Genomic DNA, 21,115 nt, shown 5'->3' on the forward strand with positions numbered 1-21,115 from the left:
TGGTCATGTGAGAGATGTGCTTATTGCAAGCATGTCTTGAAGAAGAAGATTGTGTGAGCATTCAAGTTTACCTTCAAGACATAGTATTTATGAAGATAGAAGATGAGATACAAGGTTGATCAAGACTAAGTCAAAGAGTGGATCAAGTTGATCAACACACAAAGCGTACAGATGTACCGAGAGGGATCAAGTGATCCCATGGTCTGGTAAGTATTGTACATTACGCTTTGCATACTAACCCATGGTCTATGTGAGAGTTCTGTGTGGGGTTAGGTTTGTTTCCATGGGCTTGCGTCTACAAGAAGATCACATACAACACATGGAGGATTACATCAAGTTGAGATCATCATCAAGATTGAGGTGCACAAGTTCAAGTGGAGCGTCACGAAAAATCATGCTTGAAGCTTGCCGTTCATTCTGGTGAAAATGGACTTGTGAAGATGTGCTGAAGAGTGGCTCGCCCATAGTGGAGTATGGGGAGCAATCAACTAGTCTTCATTGAGCCAACGCAATCAAGAAAGGTGGTCCATCTCGAGGAAGGCAAGATCGTCATCATCTAGCTCAAGTGGACTATGTCCAAGGTATAGGTTTTCCCCTTGATAGGTTTTTTATTTGACCAGTCTCGTGGTGGTAGCTGGGAGACTAGGTCATAGGATCGATTGCCACATTATCAAGGGAGACTAGGTTATAGTAGCTTGATTGTATCGTTCATTGAGATATCAAACCATTTGCATCCTTGCATCACCTTTCTTGGTTCATATTTGGTGTTTCTCTTTATGAGTTTTAGTGCCTATGTTCATATTCATGACAAGCTCGAGTTGATCGAAAACGGAGTCCATATGCATCTTCTATGATGTTTTCAATGTTGGAGCTTTTTCCGGTGCTTCATTCATAGAGATTTCACATCTCTATATCATTGGCATTTTTATACTGTCTTTTCGTATTAGGAAACTGTTGGATAGCTGTTGTCGTCCTGAATACAACAACCTTGAGTTTGCTCAATTCAGAGCTCATTTGTAGAAGTTATGGCAGTTCTCGTGTTCCTCCATTCATCTCCTGCCTTTGTTCTGGTCCGGAAGGAACCAAGCGGTAGTACCGCACAAGGCAGCGGTACTACCTCTTATCTTCGGAAGTACCGCTTTGGCCAGTGGTAGTACCTCTTACGGGCAGTAGTTCCCTTGCAAGTGTCGCGCACTGTACCTCTAGCTTCGGTGTATCGACATTTTTCGTGTTGGACTGAGCGGTTTTTTGCCGATAGTACGGCGCGGTAGTATCGCTCCCGAGCGGTAGTATCGCCTATTACTACCGCGCCACTACCACCCTTGCTCCTTGGCATGAAACCATCATCGAACTAAGAGGCATAGTAGGAAGAGGTACTGAGTCTTATCTGCGGTAGTACCGCCCTGGGCAATGGTAGTACCGCTTAGGCGGAACTGCCTTCATCCCTCCTTATTCTCTGCGTTCGTGGGCTGCTGCACTGCAACCCCAACGGTACTAGTACTGCTCCAGAGAGTGGTAGTACCACTCCAATGGAAATACCGCCTCTTGGCCTCGTGCCATTGCAATGTATGGCTGGCTCTGTCGCCCAAGCGGTGGTATCGCTTGTGTGCGGGGTGAGGGGGTAACGTTTAGATTTTTTTTCCTCTTATAAAAGGGGGTCTTCTTCCCCAATGAATCTTATCTTTTGAGATCATGTTTGCCCCCCATTGTTGACCTTCTTTGATCTTTCTATCTCTTATTCCCTCCAATGATTCTTGCTAGTTCTTGAGGGGAAAGAGAGATGAGGTCTAGATACACATTTCCACCAATCATTTTCTCCTCTATGTGAGGGGAACCCCTTGTATCTAGATCTTGGAGTTCTTAGTGAGATCCTTGTTCTTCCTTTCATATTCCTCCATAGCTTTTATTGTTGTGGTGGGATTTGAGTGTGAGGGACTTGACCACTTCGTGTTTTCTTTCCATTGCATCAGTTGCATCGGTTTGAGTTCTCCATGGTGATACGTGGAAGTGAAAAGTTGAGAAACTTATTACTCTTTGGTGCTTGGTACCCTAGATCTTGTTCCTCTTGGGTGATTTGGCGCCCTAGACGGTTGGTGGTGCCTCGGAGCTCAATCATTACGGTGTAAAGCTACAAACAAGAGTCATGGTCTCCAATTAGGTTGTGAATATTGCCCCAAGAAATTTGTATGGGTTTCAGTGATCCCCCCTAAGGGTTGCCAAAGTGTACAGGTTGGGTGACCACCCCCAAGGGTTGCCATTTGTACGGGTTCGGTGACCGCCCTCATAGGTCCCTCAACGGAATCACGACATCTTGCATTGTGCGAGGGTGTGAGGAGATTACGGTGGCCCTAGTGGGTTTTCGGGGAGAATTGTGCCTCCACACCACTCCAAACGGAGATTAGCATCTGGTAGGATGTGAACTTTTGGATACATCTCTGTCTTCGCGTGCATCGGTTATCTCTTACCTGAGCCCTTTAGTTATGCACTTTACTTTGTGATAGCCATATTGTTTCATGTTATGTATCTTGCTATCACTTAGTTGTTTATCTTGCTTAGCATAAGTTGCTGGTGCACATAGGTGAACCTAGTTGTTTTAGGTTTTGTGCTTGACTAATTAAATGCTACTTTTATTTCGCATTTGTTCAAGCCTAAACCGTAATTATTTTAAAGTGCCTATTCACCCCCACCTCTATGCGACATCCACGTCCTTTCAACAAGGTTATTTGACAAATGTTTGTTTTCGTCTGAAGTTAATCCTACTAGATATTATCAACCCAACTCAAAGCGCTTTTGTGCCTCGGATAATGATTATAGATAATATTTTAGTGTCATATGGGTTCTCCCACACAATTAAGAATAAGAGGGCGGGTAAACAGGGGTTGTAGGCTATCAAGTTGCACAAAGATTTTTACCGGGTTAAGTGTCATTTCTTGAAGGATATTATGTTGAAACTTGGTTTTCTAGGAGAATTTGGTCAATTTAATTATGCAATGTGGACTATCATGTTTGTTTTAATGCACAAGAAACCAAGAGTTTTAACCTCCTAGTAGAGGATTAAGGCAAGGAGACCCTCCATCTCCCTATTTAATCTTGTTATGTACCGAGTGTCTAAATGCCCTCTTTACTAGTACCGAGGAGAATGGAAATATTTTTGGAGTACAGGTTTGGTGAGAAGCCCCAACTATTACGAACCTCCTCTTTGTGAATGACTCATTTATCCTCATGACAACAAATTCCCATAATGCCGAGGGTTTAAAATCAATTTGGGATTCTTATTATGCTGCTTCAGGGATAATGGCAAGTGCTGATAATTCCAGCATATTTTTAGTCAAAATACAAATGTTGAAGAGGAGTAACAAACTTGTACAACTTTGAACATCATGAATGAAGCTCTCAATGAGAAATATTTGGGCTTGCCAGCCAATGACAAAAGCGACTATTTCTAGTATTAGATGGATCATATAATTATGAAATTAGTGGATGGGAATAAAAATTGTTATTAGTTGGAGGGAAGGAAACTCTACTCAAATATGTTGTACAAGCTATTCCTACCTATGTTGTGCCTGTCTTTAAAATTCCTAAAAAATTTGTAAAGAAATCACTTACGTGATGTGGCATTTCTGATGGGGTGATGAGGAAAATCAGAAGAGGGTGCATTGGTTTCCTGATGGAAGATGTGTGTTCCAAAAAATCAAGGTGGTACAGATTTTTGTAATATACATTGCTTTAGTCTAGCATTATTGAATCAACAAGCGTGACGTCTCCTTGATAATCCTGATTTTCTATGTGCTACTGTATTAAGAGCCAAGTATTTTCGTGTTAATGATTTGATGAATGCAAATTTGACAGAAGGTCCTTTTTTAGTTGACAAAGCATTATGGCATGAGTCAACTCTTTGAAGCATGGGTATATGTGGCGAGTTGAAAATGGATAGACTATCAATATCTAGGAAGATGATGGATCCCTAATTCTGAACTAGGAAAGTTATTACTCCTAGAAGGGTCATCTTTATTTAACGTTTTAGATCGTATTGATCCAAGAACAATTTTTTGGGATTGAGATTTCGCGAGACAAACGTTGTGGCCAATTGTTCCTCAATGAGTACTTCCGATTCCTCTTCTTCGCATGACATGTCAAATTTTATCGCTTGGAGCTATGCAAAAAATGGTTTATTCACTGTCCGATTGGCTTATTGCGGAATGGGATCAGCACATGGGAGAAAAGTACACCATAATAATGGTATGTAACAAACCAAGTTAACCCTATTTTATTTAAGATTTGGAATTTATCTTGTCTAGCAAAGCTAAAAAATATATTGGGCGTACATTGCATGGCACTCTCTCGTGTCGTGTTATGCTTGTCAGTACACATCTGACAGTCTCGCCTATATGTCACACTTGTTCTATTGGTCCAGAAGATAAAAACATTTGTTTTTCATTGCAAGAAAGCAAAGGAGTTATGATGCAATTTGGGGTGGAAGAAGTGATTAGTAAGGCTTGTGAAATTGACCATGCAGGAGATGCTATTCTAGAGTTTTTACTCATTCTACCAGACCAGGGTCTATGAAATTAGGGTATCCAGAATGCCCGTGAATTAACCGATATTATCACTTGGTACTTGTGATGGGAAATACGTAAATTGGTTATGAAGGAAACACTCAAGATACATTCCATATTTCTATGGGGATTCCTGCTTTAACGATAAACTATGTAACAACCTCCGCCACCAACGCGACCAATAAAATAGGGGGATGGATCAAGCCTCTTAGGGGATTTGTAGAACTTAATGTTGATGCATATTTTGATCAAGATCTTCTTATGGGTACAACTCGCGCTCTACTCAGAGATGACAGAGGTAATTCATTGTTAGTGGAAATTAGAAGATTGATTGGTGTGATGATGCCAGACAACTGAAGCTTTGGCATTATGATTCAGTTTACCCCTTGTGCAAAAGGCGTATTGCAACTGCCTTGTTATTAGTTTTGATAATATGGGTATTATTGACACCATGAAGAATGAAGGATGTTTCGCGGGAGTGGCAGCAGCAGTTTTGACGATTGTCATTTTTTTCATGTGACTTTCCTCTCACAGGTTTTGAACATTGTAATAGAGAATCGACTAAGGTGCCTCATGAACTTGTTAGGTTAGCTAGGTTTTCTTCAACTAAGGAGTGGTTTGAGGATCCCCTAAGTGAAACTGCACCCCTTCTTATAAGTGATGTAACTATTACTTAATTAATAAAGTTTTCTTTTTCTAGAAAAGGCAGACAGAATATACACATAAATTACCTTTGACTGAAGCTAAGGCGTGATCATAGTGAGCCAGAGCTTTAGTCGCCACCAAGTTGGCATGTACCCATCACTTAGAAGTCCATTTGTGTCATAGTAGTTGAAGAAAAAACCTTGTCTGTAAGGGAAGAAGGAGTTGGGAAAACTGCCACATTGGCCGCCAAGAAAGCACTCATAAGATAGGCTGCGAGCATCAAAGGTGGTCCACAATGCTACTACCGAGTTTCCCGAACTAACTTGAGTATTTGTTTTTCCAAAAAATGAATTGGAATGGAAAGAAGACGAGTAGAGCAACAAAGACCAACCTCCCATAGATGCACAAGATACTCGAAGGAAATATCATCCATACAAGTAGGAGTTGAAGCTAATGCGAGAGACACATTTTGGCATGTAGGCTGGGATAAAGATGATTTAGCAACATTAGGAAGAGTAGATCATAGTATTGAAATAACACCTCGAGGAAACAACTCGCTCATGCCTCTCGGGTCGCTCCTCGGGGGACTCGGGAGGTGCCCCCAGCTTCCACCATGTGAACCACATGCCACCACCATAACCCTCACAGTCACCGAAGGAGGTCATCCTACAGCGAACGACAGCAGAGAGGCGGTCCTTGCCCCTCCCCCTCCCCCTCCCAACCTTCCATGGCCTCTATGCTTCTTCATCACCACACTTAGATCTGATGCCTAGACCCCTTCTCATGGTGGCCTTGGTGGTCGTAGATGCAAACTTGATCGTGGTTCTCATCCATGAGGTCATCTACACTTGATGGTTTGGCTTGTGGTTGCTACCTTTTGCCTTGGTGGTTGGTCGCGTCCGACCAGATCTTGCAGGAGTTAGCCGAGCTTGTGCCCATGACGGTCAGAGGGGCAACTGTCATGTCATGCCCACTATGGTCATGTAGAAATGCAGAGGCCTTGTGATGTAGACACATAGTAGGTGTTGTCCATTTAGTGAAAACTTTGGCCTACGGAGACAACCTCGTTTCGAATTGAGATGACATCGAAAGGTCTTCGTGAGGGTTCCTCCTTCTAGATCCAGTAGTTGATTTTAGAGTTGAGATATAAAATATGGATGCCGACCTAACGCGGATGGGTTGTTGTGCAGTGGTGGCAGTCCCACATTGCATGTAGCTAATGTGATCATGGAAAAGTAGTGGTGATAACACATGAGCGACATTGATGGTGGTGTTACCTGAGCACCTGGGCTCGAGCTCCGGGGTGAAAGCCTTGGTCTGACTCAAGTTGGTTATACTATTGGAAATATGGCCTAGAGGCAATAATAAAGTGGTTATTATGACATTTCCTTCTTCATCATAAAATTTTATTATCCATGCTAGAATTGTATTGACCGAAAACTTAAATACATGTGTGGATGCATAAACAACACCATGTCCCTAGTGAGCCTCTACTAGACTAGCTCGCTGACAAAAAATGGTTAAGGTTTCCTAACCATAGGCATGAGTTGTCATTTGATAATGGGATCACATCATTAGGAGAATGATGTGATGGACAAGACACAACCGTAAGCTTAGCATATGATTGTATTCCTTAAGTTTATTGCTATAACTTTCTTCCTATCAAGTATCTGTTCCTAAGACCATGCGATCATGGAATTCCCTCACGTCGGCGGAATACCTTGTGTGCTATCCAACGTCACTTCATAATTGGGTGATAATAAAGGTGCTCTACAAGTATCTCCAAAGATGAATGTCGGGTTGGCATTGATCAATACTGGGATTTTTCACTCTATATGATGGAGAGGTATCTCTGGGCTAATATGTTTAGTCACGGGATCTTGTATTAGGAACGAGTAAAGAGACTTGTTGGTAACAAAACTGAAGTAGCTATAGAGATACCGACAATCGAATCTCGGGCAATAACATATCGTTGGACAAAGGGAATTGCATATGGGAGTAACTGAATCCTCGACATCGTGGTTCAACCGATAAAATATTTTCCTTGAATATGTAGGAACCAGTACAGGTATCCAGGTTCCACTATTGGTTATTGACCTGAGAGGTATCTCGGTCATGTCTACATGAGTCTTGAACCCGTAGGGCCGCACGCTGAATGTTTGATGATGATAACGTAGTATTGGGATATGTATGTTGGTGGTAGAATGTTGTTTGGAGTCCCAAATGAGACCCTGGACATCACGGGGAGTTTCAGAATGGTCCGGGGGTAAATATTTATATATGGAGAGTCCTATTTTGGTCGTTGAAAACGTTTGGGCATTTCCGGCAGTGTACTCGGGGTGCCGGAAGGGTTCCCAGGGTCCACCTGCCCTGGGGACCCATATTAGCTGTAGGGGGCGCCCTGACCTGCATGGGCCAGACGCACCATCCCCCAAGGGCCAATGCGGCTAGGGGGTAGAAACCCTAAGGGGCAAGGCTGTTGGAAATATTCCCTAGAGGCAATGATAAAATAGTTATTATTATATTTCCTGTTTCAAGATAATCGTTTATTATCCATGCTATAATTGTATTGAATGAAAGCATAGATACATGTGAGGATATATAGACAAAACAATGTCCCTAGTAAGCCTCTAGTTGACTAGCCAGTTGATCAAGGATGGTTAAGGTTTTCTGACCATATGCAAGTGTTGTCACTTGATGACTGGATCACATCATTAGGAGAATGATGTGATGGACAAGACCCAAACTATGAACGTAGCACGTGATCGTGTCATTTTGTTGCTATTGTTTTCTGTGTGTCAAATATTCATTCCTATGACCATGAGATCATGTAACTCACTGACACCGGAGGAATACCTTGTGTGTATCAAACGTCACAACATTACTGGGTGACTATAAAAGTGCTCTACAGGTATCTCCGAAGGTGTCCGTTGAGTTAGCATGGATCAAGACTGGGATTTGTCACTCCATGTGACGGAGAGGTATCTCTGGGCCCACTCGGTAATACAACATCATATATAAGCCTTGCAAGCAATGTGACTCAAGTGTTAGTCACGTGATCTTGTCTTATGAAACGAGTAAAGAGACTTGCCGGTAATGAGATTGAAATAGGTATAGGGATACCGACGATCAAATCTCGAGCAAGTAACATACCGAAGGACAAAGGGAATGTTATACGAGATTATATGAATCCTTGGCACAGAGGTTCAACCAATAAGATCTTCGTAGAATATGTAGAATCCAATATGGACATCCAGGTCCCGCCTTTGGATATTGGACGAGGAGTGTCTTAGGTCATGTTTGCATAGTTCTCAAACCCGCAGGGTCTGCACACTTAAGGTTCGGTGAAGTTTCGGTATAGTTGAGTTATAGGTGTTGGTGACCGAAGGTTGTTCGGAGTCCCGGATGAGATCACGGACGTCACGAGGGTTTTCGGAATGGCCCGGAAACGAAGATTGATATATAGGATGGTTTTATTTGGCCTCCGGAAAGATTTCGGGCATTACCGGCACTGTATCGGGAGTGACGAATGGGTTCTGGGTTTTCACCGGAAGGGGCCCACCCACCCGGGAGTGAGCCCAATAGTCCAAGGGTGGCGCACTAGCCCTTAGTGGACTGGTGAGGCCAGCCCAAGTGGGCTATGGCGCTAGGAAAATAAAAACCAAAGAAAAAAAAGAGGGACGTCGGAAGGAAGAGGGCTCCTCCTTCCCCAAACCGAATTGGAGTTGGAGACCTCCTCCTCCTTTCGGCCGGCGCCCTTGGGGATCTCTTGAGCCCCAAGGATAGCCCCTCCCCTCCTCCTATATATACTAGAGGTTTTAGGGTTTTTGAGACACAACTTTGCCACGTGCAACTCAAACCTCTACTTCTTAGTTCTTCCTCTAGATCAGTTTTATGCGGAGCTCGGCGAGAGCCCTGCAGGAATAGATCATCACCATCACCGGCGCGTCGTCACGCTGCCGGAGAACTCATCTACTTCCCCGTCTCTCTTGCTATATCAAGAAGGCGGAGATCGTCATCGAGTTGTACGTGTGCTGAATGCGGAGGTGCCGTCCGTTCGGCACTAGATCGGAACGGATCGTGGGACGACGGTGATTTGAATCACGAAGCTGTACCACTACATCAACCGCGTTTCTTAACGCTTCCCACTTAGCAATCTACAAGGGTATGTGGATCTGATCTCCCTCTCGTAGATGAACATCACCATGATAGGTCTTCGTGTGCGTAGGAAATTTTTTGTTTCCCATGCAACGTTCCCCAACAAAGGCATCCCCTAGGTGCCTTGGGGAGGCAGGACTCCTCCCTCTTGGCCACCACCCATCACTTGGAGCAGGGGTGAGGGCTTCACCCCCTCCCCCTTGCCTTCTATAAATAGTGAAGGGGAGGGGAGGGCTTGATACACCAATCCCTCTCCCTTGAGGCAACCCTCCCCTCCGGTCTCTCCCATTTTCTTCCTCTTCATTGTTTCAGAGGTGTTTGGAAAAGTCTTGCCGACACCGCACCGCCACCATCTCCACCATGCCATCGTGTTGGTCGAGATCCCATCTACTTCTCCCTCTCTCTTGGATCCAGTAGGAGGAGACATCACCGAGCCGCATGTGTGCTAAATGTGGAGGTGTCATCTATGCGATGCTGCATCACATTTGATTGCGATTGGATCGTGAGGAGTATGACTATATCAACCACGTAATATACGCTTCCACTTAACGGTCTACGAGGACGTAGACACACTCCCCCTTCTCATTGTTATGCATCTCCTAGATTAGATCTTGGGTGTTTAATAGGGTTTATTTATTTATTTTCATGCTACGTTCCCAACAGTGGCATCATGAGATAGGTCCATGCGTAGATGATATGAACGACAAGAACACAAAGGAGTTGTGGGCGTTCATGTTCATATTGCTTACCTCTATTTGTCTTATTCGGGTTCGGCGGTATTGTGGGATGAAGCATCCCGGACCAACCGTAATTGTCCTCGCACAAGAGACCGGTTCCACCGACAAACATGAAACTTTTATTGCATAAGGTGTCTGGCAGGTGTCTAGCTCTCCTACTTTAGTTGAACTTGATTTGACATTAGCGGTCCTTGTAGAAGATGGAAATGCAACTCGAATATCACCATTGTGGCTTTGCGTAGGTAAGAACGGTTCTTGCTAGTTTCGCATAGTAACCATGTAAAACTTGCAACAACATAGTAGCAGGTATCTAACTTGTTTTTGCACGTCATGTTGTGATATGATATGGCCAAGACGTGATTTTTTTATATGGCTAATGTATGAGATGATCATGTTTTGCAATTGTTTTCACAACTTGCATGTCGATGAGTATGGCAACTGACAGGAGCCATATGGTTGTCTCTAATTTATTGTATGGCTTGCATGTCAATCATTAAACACCATGTGATTGATTTAGTTTATCGCTATGCGTTAGCAATAGTTGTAGAAGCAATAGTTGGTCGAGACAACCACTTGACGACATAATGATAGAGATCATGGTGTCATGTTGGTGACAATGGATATAATGCCGGTGCTTTGGAGATGGAGTTCAAAAGCATAAGATGATGATGGCGATATCATGTCACATATATTGATTGCATGTGATGATTATCCTTTATGCATCTTATTTTTCTTACGACGATGGTAGCATTATAAGATGATACCTTCACTTAATTTCAAGAAATATGTGTTCTCCCCAAGTACACACCATTGCAAAAGTTCATCGTTTTGAGACACCTCGTGATGGTCGGGTGTGATAGACTCTTCGTTCACATACTACACGTGTATGATAGTTTTTGCACATGCACAATACTTGGGTTAAACTTTACGAGCCTAGCATGTACAAACATGGCCTCGGAACACGGAGGATCGAAAGTTCGAACATGAGTCATATAGTAGATATGATCAACATGGAGATGTTCACCATTGAAACCACCTTATCTCACATGATGATCGGACATGGGTTGGTGAATTTGGATCATGTATCACTTAAAAAACTTGAGGGATGTTGATCGAAGTGGGAGTTCATTAGTACTTTTATTAGCTGAACCAAATTATCTTGAACATAGTATAAATTGTCTTTGCAAAAGTGTGTTGTACATCAACGGCTCGCGCTGTAATTTCCCTAAATTTTAATGTGTTCCTAGAGAAAGCTAGGCTGAAAAATGATGGAAGCAATTATCCGGACTGGGTCCATAATGTGAGCATTGTCCTCGCTGTTGCACAGAAGAATTATGTTGTTGATGCACTGCTTGGTGCAGCACCATACCCTGAAAACCCAGACACTATGAATGTCTAGCAAACACGTTCTGATGACTACTCAATAGTTCAGTGCGCCATGCTTTATGACTTAGAACATGGCCTCCAAAAATGTTTTGAGCACCATGGGGCACATGAGATGATGGAAGAGATGAAATTGGTATTTCAATCTAACGCCCTTCTCGAGAGGTATGAGACCTTTGACAAGTTCTCTAGCAGCAAGATGGAGGAGAGCAACTCAGTAAGTGAGCATGTGCTCAGAATGTGTGGTACAGCAACCGCTTGAGCCAGCTGGGAGTTAATCTTTCGGATGAAGTGGGGATTTAGAAGGTTGTCAGAATCGCGACTATGAATCGGATCGGAGATCCATTGGAAGGATCGTGAATCGTAGAATCATAAGTACCAGGATCGTAAAAACTAAGATTCTATAAGCAAAATCGTAGAATCGGAGGGGCTAGTTTGGATTGTAAAGTCGTAAGATTCTAAGACTTGAGTCACGATTCTAACAACTTCGGGATTTACAGAGTTCTCCAGTCACTACCACCTAGCTAGAAGAGCTTCATGATGAACTATAACATGCAAGGGATGGAGAAGACAATCCTTGAGCTACTCACGATGTTGAAGGATGCTGAGGTAGAAATCAAGAAGGAGCATCAAGTGTTGATGGTCAAACATACCACTAGTTTCAAGAAGGGCAATGGAAAGAAGGTAAACTTCAAGAAGAATGGCAAGCCAATTGCCGCTTCCGTGAAGAAACTCAAGGCTGGACCCAAACGTGAGACTGAGTGCTTCTATTGCAAGGGGAATGGTCATGTAAGCGATACAGTCCTAAGTACCCGACAGATAAGAAGGCTGGCAACGTCAACAAAGGTATATTTGATATACATGTTATTGATGTGTAGCTTACTAATTCTCATAGTAGCGCCTGAGTATTTGATACTGGTTTAGTGTTAATATTTGTAATTGGAAGCAAGAGTTACGGAATAAACACAGACTGGCTAAGGACAACATGACGATGCCCGTCAGAAATGGTTCCAAGGTATGATGTGTTGATGTTGCCTGTGTGGATCCTAGCTATGTAGATCCTGGTGTGTCCTCATTGTCTTTGTATCTTGTTGATGCTTCATTTTGAACCCATAAAATCAACCATAAAAGGGAAGATCACAACCTACGGCGATGGATGAGAACAAACACACCACTACTGGACCAAATCGAGAATCTTTGATTGAACCCTCTCCCTCTCAACTCACCACCATGAGACCGATCTATGATGACATGGGTAGGATAATCACGAGCACACGAATTAGCGGCATGGGCTTCAAATCAGAGCCAGAAATATGGCACCCTCAAAACAAACCCTTGAAAAAGCTTGAGAGAATCAAAACTCCATCCACCATGAACAAAGCCAAATAAACTCTGACGTGAGAGGAGAGGAGATGGAGGTTGGAGCGAAGGAAGAAATGAGATGGTCAAAGGCCAGGAGGGATGAAGTCCATTCTTTTGGTCGTTTCCATGTCGCCACTTCCAATCTGCTCAACCTTTATTTATATTATTGCCCTAGCCATGCATCTCCTATTCAAACAAAAAATAAAATAAAAATAAAATGAACACATTCCCTTTTGTCATTCTTCCTCTTCAGCCTCACCTGGCCCAATTTGCCGCCGATGCCAACCGTCTCGCCATCACGTGCACAGTTTTACAAGCCTAGGGCGACAACCACTCCTCAAGGGACAAGCTAACCAACTTATCCCTCCATCTTCTTCCAAGATTTCACTTCTCTTTTTTTTTCCTCGCCCCATACGTTTTGATCGAATGCGACTGATGAGGCACGAGCTACGACGATAAACTCAATAACCGACTTGCAAGCATACACAAGTAATATACCTCAGGGTTGTTGGTGGGAGCATGCACTTGTCCTCGATTGTTCTTGTACATGATCTGACCGCATATCCCGTCAAACACGGCGATGGTGCCGACGAGAACGAAGTTAGCCCTTATGGATAACACCTCCACCAAAGGTCGTCCATGGAGAACAGGTGGTGGATGTTGCTCCGGGCATTGTCGTTGAGGGTGCGCAGGTGGCGGTGGCTTCTGAGGATGGCCTGGTCCTGCGGATTGTCCATGCGGCGAACAAATAAGAAGCATGCCGACGACAGCGAGCGCGCGGGATTCGCCCGTGATCCTAATGTTTCCGAAATCCTCTTCATGTTTCTGAGACCTTGTCCAACACATCAAAAAGCAGGACACAATTCCGCATTTCAGTAGGTAGTCCTCCAACAACTTGTTGTTGCTTGTGTTTCCTTCGCACCAACCATCGATCACCCTCTTGGCATCTCGGGAACCGTCATTGCACCCTAACAATATGAAACTTGGGGATACCGGCTTCCTCATTTTCTTGTTCTTACATGCGTGTCCACTCTCCTTCTTCCAGGGTGTCGTTTTGTGATTGTATCTGCAGTTCCTGCAGTCAAAAAGTTTGAATGTATGTGTGAAGGCTTCATGATTGACATTTCTACTACTTTCGTCCTGCAATGCGTGACACTAATCATTAGATTTAACAATAATAGGGCCGATCATTAGATTTTAACCATAGAGAACAAATTTGCGAGGAAGTGTTGAGAAGAACTTGGTTTACTAATTTTTTGCTCTCGCCTTTCTTGTGCAGTATTTCAAATTTAAATAATTTGTACACATGACATGTTATATCATACTATTAAAAATCATGTCAAATCATGATGTAATTCCAAGAATATTTTCACAACTCTGTAAAGCAAGGCTACATATGCAACATCTGAATATGCTCAAATCATTGACTACCAGCTTGGACAGCTCACAATCCAGTATCTTGGCATTCCATACATTATTGACGACTCGCGATAGCCGAGCGAAAAATACATGGAACGTTTGCTAGAGAAACCAAAAAAATGACCAAGAGTGCTAGCTCTGCCACAAAATGCAAACCCAAATGCATCAAACAAAATGCAAAATGCACCATACGAGTACTTCCACTAAGACGAATGTGCATACAGAGGTAAGCGACTCCTCATTATTTGGTTTTTTACAGCATGTTAATGAAAATAAGAAATATCGCTTAGCTAAGTGGAGAGTGTTGTGTCAACCCAAAAGTGAAGAGGGGCTTGGTCATGATCTTCGGATAAAAAATGTCAGCCCCTCAATAAATGGATATACAAACTCCTTACTGAGTATAGAATGTGGCAGCCATTCGGAATAAATATGTGGGTTCAAAAGCCATTTCTCAATTCCACCGGAAGCTTGGCAATCTCATTTTTGGTCTCGCCCGGTAAAGGCGAGTGAAATCCATTTTTAGTTTTCCCTTGATAAGACACAACTTTATAGTTAGATTCTAGGAGGATACCTGACTAGGAGCCAAGCCATTTAAGGTGCAATACTCAAGACAATATTGAATCGTAGACATAAATTTGCCATGATTGCACAAGTTATGGGCCAAGCCAATATTGATATCTTTTTTGTGTGGATATACTTGGGCCTCGTCTTGTTGTACGGAATGCATTGCTCATATGTTTTGAGCCCATTAAACTTTCAATTGAGTTGGCGAGTTTTACCACTTTTTTACACGGGCGTGTGGTCTTGACTAGATTTATGTGACACAGTTTTATATCAATTTATTATACTAAGATATTTATCCAATGGCTATCTTTATTTTTTTCGGCATGTTTTTGGACATTCCAAAGAAAATATTGTTCGAGGGATAAAAAATCAAGTAAAAATGCAAAGCAAAGTTTCACATTAGGTCTATCCCTGAGATCTCCACATGGTGGCCCATACGGCCTGGCCCTCGGCCGTGAGTTGGGGCCCCATGGAGCTCATGGACATCCACTTTTTCCCGTTGCCTTTTATAATCTCCGGAAAGCCCTAGAAACATTAATCAAGGAATTTTCTAGCCGCCACCACCATGCGTTTTGAGGCGATTTGATCCAGAGACATTTTCTGGCACTCTACCGAAGGGGAAATCTTTGTTGGAGCAATCTTCATCAACCTCGACCACTATGTCCATGTGTGAGTAGTTCTTCTTAGACTATGGGTCCATAATAGCTAGATGGTGTCATCTTTTCCTTGCTTCTCAATACAAATATAACATGAGCTACTCTACATGATTGTGCTCTATTTGATGTAATTTCTAAGTGTGTTGTTGCGGTGAGATAAAATTTTACTTTATGATCTAACACACACACACACACACACACACATATATATATATATAGAGAGAGAGAGACACACACACACCACCTACCGGTGGTAGTTACCACCACTTGCGTTTTATATGTTGTATGTAGTATCTATTAAAATGGAGAGTATGTATGCATAGTATGTACTTCCTCCGTTTCTAAATATAAGTCTTTAAAGATGTTTCATTAGTGAACAACATACAGATGTATATAGACATACTTTAAAGTGTAGATTCACTCATTTTGCTCCGTATGTAGACCCCTAATGAAATATCTTAAAAGACTTATATTTAGGAACGGAGGGAGTAGTATATAATCATGTTTAGATTGTATATATACTATTTTTTGGTAGTATGTATCATATTTTGTGTATGTTTTTTTACATACAAATATATATATATATATATTTCACAAATATAATAAAAACTATGGATCAACTTGTAATATAGGAAAAATATTAAAGAAGTATTTGAGAACTGTTGAACAAGTATTTATAAAAGTGTTGGACAAGTATTTGAAAAATTGTTAATCAAGCATTCAGAAAAATGTTGAATTAAAAAATATGGTATGGTTTTCTGAATTTTGGTCATTAGCACCGAGCAACCCTGAGATTGCAGGTTTGATCACTAGCTTGCTGCCTGTTTTACTCGACTTTTCGCAAAAGATTGCGCTAGTGGGCCGGCCTGACTGATTAGGCGAGACGATTCAGCCAGAAGCTTCGGTCTCGCTGAATGCGAGAAACAGTCCTCACTCGCTTTTGCCTCAAAAAAGGAGAAAGAGTCACCCACGCACTCATCGTCTCCCTCGTACAGCTCTGGATCACTGTCGCCGCCAGGCCGCCGTTGGTCGATTCCGGACAGCACCGATTCTCCGCTGCCGCGGAGCTCTTCGCAGGGATCCCCTCGCTCCCCTCGGCCTCCTCCACTGCGCCGATTCATCGCGCGCCTCTTCCTCGCACGGCCCCGGCTAACGCTAGACGTTGCGGCCGTCGCCGTGTCCTCGGCGCTACCCCTCTCCTATCCCCTTTTCTTTGTTCTTTCTTCTCTCATTTTTCTCAGCCAATGCCGCCATCTCGCAGGTCTCCGCCGGCGCTGCTCCTGGAGCTTCTTCGCCGCCTCCATCGGATCCGGCTGCTACCCCGTCGCCGTCTTCCTCGAAGCCCTCTAGCGCTGCCGGAACTTCCTTCGCCGGTGAGCTCCCATCTCCCCATCCCCCGTCTGTCCTGAGCTGATGGTTCAATCCGATTTTCCCGGTGTGTATACTCGTCTGCCTTAATTTGTTTAGGTTTAGTTTCAGCAGATTTATAACCTCCAGATTTACTGATTATCAGTGTGAAAACACTTATCAAGCTATCTCAACCCAATTTGTGTGTACCAAAATTCAGAAAACAAACGTCATGTCATATGTGAGCCAAAATTCAGAAAATGGGCATCATACCATATGTGTACGAAAATTCAGAAAACAAACATCATGTCATATAGCGGCTTGGATCTGTGAGGCTGGTGCTTTTCTACTCTTGTTGCCTTTTTTTTTTACTGGAACTAGCAGGAGCTCTCCTTTTCATTAAAGAATGAAGAGGGAAACACGGTACAGTCATCTGTGAGCCAGCTTACAGAAACATCTGTTAGGCTCGAGTCAGCCTCTAGTTCTTTGCTTATCTGAAGTTACACCCACTTCTAGTCCAGTAGTAGCAGGCTGTGTGTTTGCTTGGTCGTTGTTTGAGCTGTCCAACTTGAATCGGTACATCTGGACTCCTTGATTGTACTCTGAACCTTCTATTCCTATATATTAATTGCTGACATGCAGCTCCCCTGCACGATCCTTGGACAAACGCTACCAGCTTAATTTGTGGCTTGCAATTCTCTTGCAGTTTGCGCTAAAGAAACGAAAAGACAGACAGCGCCATGCGTGCATTCTATTCCCTGCTCAGTCCAGGTAGTGCTTTTGCCGTGGAGGTATTACCTAAATTAAGAAAACAAACATCGGGTGGGGTTTGAGGTTCCTGTACGGGGAGTTCAGGGCTCGGTCGATCGAGGGCTTTTGAATTAGGTAACTAGCCAACTAGGCATTTACCATTATAGCCATGTGCTTATTTCAGTTGATGTTTTATTTAGGCTAGCTCTGGATCATTTTCCCATTTGGACCTTTTGGTCAAGTTTGTATACTTAGATTATTTATCATCTAGAGATTTCCACTTCAGCGACGATTCTAATTCGCAGTAGAAACCTGAACTTGACTGCTAAAGTTGGTTGTTAACTCTCTGCTGCTGATATGAACTCACTAGTGCTGCTGCTTGTCCCATCGCTCCTTCAGAACATGTGCCATTGTTTGGATGGAGCAAACTAGTTCTGAATGCCAACTTCAAAATCCACTGTCGTGTGCAACAGTACCTCAGTTTTGTATGAAACCTCAGTTTTAGTGTATGAAACCTTCTGCTAAGGTAGCTTTTAGTGTAAAACGATGATGGTGATGGAATGGTCATTGAGCTGAACTAACAGGCGAGGGATGAGATGAATATGCAGTAACAGGAGCTAGAAGCGCCTATATATTTGCAGAGTGCAGACTATGTTAAATTTCCCACATGGCTAGCCGTACGTCAAGAATCGGATGCTTAGAAAGTAATTCAAGTGTGCCACCATGACCATGAGTACGTACATTGACCAGTTAACAGTTAATATAGTAGATTTCTTGTCAATAAATCCATTTTCTCTCAACCAATCAGACCTTGTCAGTGTGACTCACAAATTGCTTTTCTGGGATGCTCCAACTTCCAGTTAACCAAGACCTTGACTAGTGGTCAGTCTTTGTCTCTTCAGTGTATCCAATCCACTAATGAATGCAATAACATCATTCTGTTTACCGTGGGATAGTAGCATTGTGCTTCAGCACTGATTTAGTGTCGCTGTAAATGGTTTTGGTGTTCCAATTACAATAAGCAAGAACTACACAGAGCAGAGCTTAGTAGTCGATAACATATCCCACGGGGGCACTAAATCATCTATCCATCGATCTTGGTATGTTAGCAAATTGCTTTTGGATTCATTTTTTATCAGATTATTACATGTGTTTTCAATAAATTAATTAAATAATTTCTGTAGTAGTGAGGAAGTTGACCATTATATTTTGTATTTGGTAGCAACAAGTATATATATGCATACTATTGCAGATATGGGGTATGGGGAAGGACGACCACTGCCATCCACAAGGAGCTCAGAAGAGGAGCATCAACGACAACTAGAGTCACCGCCGGTGACGAGCGGCGCTCCCGCTTTTTCTTATATTCCTTTTTTTACAAAATATATTAGAGGGTGAATGTATTTGAATATATGGATGAATGTATAAATATTTGGATGCATGAATGGATTGTATGAATGAATTTTTAATCCATAAATACTTGTTGGTGGCGTGGTGGGATGGTATGTCACGTTGTCGGTACTAGTGCGTCCTAGTGGCGTGAGGCTATGTGCACGCCATAGCTATTTTGATTAGTGGTGCCGTGGGTGCATTGGACATGCCAGCAGTAAGTAAAATACTGTTGACATGTGTGCCTGCATACCATCAGTTTGTTCTTATCAGTGTTGTTATATTGGTGGCGTGGGATAGTGAGGGTTTGCAAGATCCTAAAAACACGGGAATAAGAATAACATAGGATTGGAATGGCATGCTGATTTCAATCATACAGGATTTTGGGTTGTTTGATTGCACCAAAGAAAAAAACAAAGGATTCAAAGAGGTTTGAGTGGATGCTAGAAATCCTATGGGAAGTAGTACAAAGAAATGCTTAGAAAAAAATCTTATAGGATTCAATCCTATCAATCAAAGAAACAACATTGGAAAAATTCCTAATGATTCTAATCCCCCAATATTCCGATGAAAATCCTTTGAATCAAAGGAGCCCTAAGATTGGCAATCTCACTACCTAAGTTTTGTACTGGTGGATAGTGAGATTGACAATCTCACTACTGAGATTGACAATCTCATTATCTAAATTGGTGATCTAGAAGTTTCTTAGTTATGTGTAAGCCCGGGCATAAAAACTTATGACCAAACCTGTAAAGACCAAACTAAGATCAGTTGTCAAAACTGGAAAACCAAATTATACTTCGTCTGGTTGGTCTTCTCCTCTAGACGACAGAATAATCTAAATAAACATAATTAGCAGAATTCTTTGAATGTTTATGGCACAATTAGCACAATCCGTGGTCTTCCCTCGATGTTTGTGACATAGTTCTGGTTGCATAAACATACTACACATACATGTTTTCTTAACTCTGATTTTTGGTGGGATACATCTATTACGCACATCCATTGTCTAAATTATGTCTGTATACATATGTATTGTAGTGTACATGAGTCCGAGTTGTACCATGAATTTGGTTCTAATTGGTCGGGATCAAATACCATCCTATAAAAGACCAACGACTGGATAGTGGATAATCGAGAAAACCAAAATAATTTTGGTCGTCAATTATAGAAGACCAAATTCTTGAAAGACCAGAAAGACCGGACCGAGCAAACCGAAAAGAACGAATGCCCGAGCTTAGTTGTGTGTAGGTGTTGGTCATTCACTCCTTGGGGGAACTCTATGGATTATTAACTTTGGTTCTTCACTAAGGAAAAACCTCCTTCTGCTACAAACTCTTTCCATGGCCCAACAATTTATATATAGAAAACAAGAGGAAGGGAGCTTTTTATGATGGCATCTACAGACTGGATCGTACAACAAGAGAGGTTTTCTCTGATCATGGATGGAGGTACAATCTTTGGATAGGACCTCCCCCATCTTAAGATTGCAAATTGTATCTTATATAAAATGTTGTTTTATGTTGGACGTGTTGGCTATGTGCATTTCAACATGCAGAGGTCGAACATTCACTAACTGCGGTTGCATCATCTCGATATATTGATTGAATGGAAATTTCCTTCATCGAAACATGTGGTTGGTGCAACACTAGACTTTTGATTCTCCTGGTTGGTGCATGCAACTTCATATTGCACCAGAGCTTTGGTGCATGGAACTTAATAGGCCACCTTCCCCATCAACCTCAATGCACTATTAATAACCATCTTTATGGAAGGAGGATAACACCCCAAACTCTGGATCAGTCGATGCACACAACCATATATGGGTGATTAGTTATCGATGCCAAGTGAACCCTATCACAGATGCCAAACAAGACGGATAATGGAGAAATAAAGAAAAATTCGAGGCCATCCAAAATGAATTTGTCCTGCGACAAGATCTTCACAACCCTACCACAAACCCTAGTTGTGGCCTACATTAATCCCATGTCTAAACTCATGGACATGGTTATCCAACCTTCCCCATCAAGTTCATATATGTTCTATAAATTGAGTAATGATAAGGATAAAGAAAGCTCGAGAGATATTCTTTTTTTTTTGCATGACTAATCATGCAATATCATCTTCTTTTTGGAAAATATTTGATAGG

At 42.4% G+C, this 21,115-nt stretch overlaps 1 protein-coding gene across 2 annotated transcripts; it reads left to right on the forward strand.

Annotated features, from left to right (window-relative positions):
* The first annotated feature begins 16,243 nt into the window (after positions 1-16,243).
* Positions 16,244-19,054, forward strand: LOC123448000. 2 transcript variants are annotated; one of them, XM_045124756.1, is made up of 3 exons: positions 16,244-16,853; positions 17,534-17,598; positions 18,830-19,054. In XM_045124756.1, the coding sequence occupies exons 1-3, from the start codon at positions 16,395-16,397 to the stop codon at positions 18,966-18,968; spliced, it is 663 nt and encodes a 220-aa protein (XP_044980691.1). In that variant the 5' UTR covers positions 16,244-16,394; the 3' UTR covers positions 18,969-19,054. The 2 variants fall into 2 exon arrangements, with proteins under 2 accessions (XP_044980691.1, XP_044980692.1); XM_045124757.1 differs by lacking the exon at positions 17,534-17,598 and having other exon boundaries at positions 16,248-16,853.
* Positions 19,055-21,115: the final 2,061 nt, after the last annotated feature.

Source organism: Hordeum vulgare, chromosome 4H (assembly GCF_904849725.1).
Source record: "Hordeum vulgare subsp. vulgare chromosome 4H, MorexV3_pseudomolecules_assembly, whole genome shotgun sequence".
NCBI classification, from domain to species: Eukaryota; Viridiplantae; Streptophyta; class Magnoliopsida; order Poales; family Poaceae; genus Hordeum; species Hordeum vulgare.

Excerpts from the sequence above, each read along its gene's own strand:
- LOC123448000 (XM_045124756.1), top strand. The coding sequence starts at position 16,395 with ATGCGAGAAACAGTCCTCACTCGCTTTTGCCTCAAAAAAGGAGAAAGA. Across the intron at positions 16,854-17,533 it reads TGCCGGAACTTCCTTCGCCG|TTTGCGCTAAAGAAACGAAA; the intron begins GTGAGCTCCCAT and ends ATTCTCTTGCAG. Across the intron at positions 17,599-18,829 it reads CTATTCCCTGCTCAGTCCAG|ATATGGGGTATGGGGAAGGA; the intron begins GTAGTGCTTTTG and ends ATACTATTGCAG.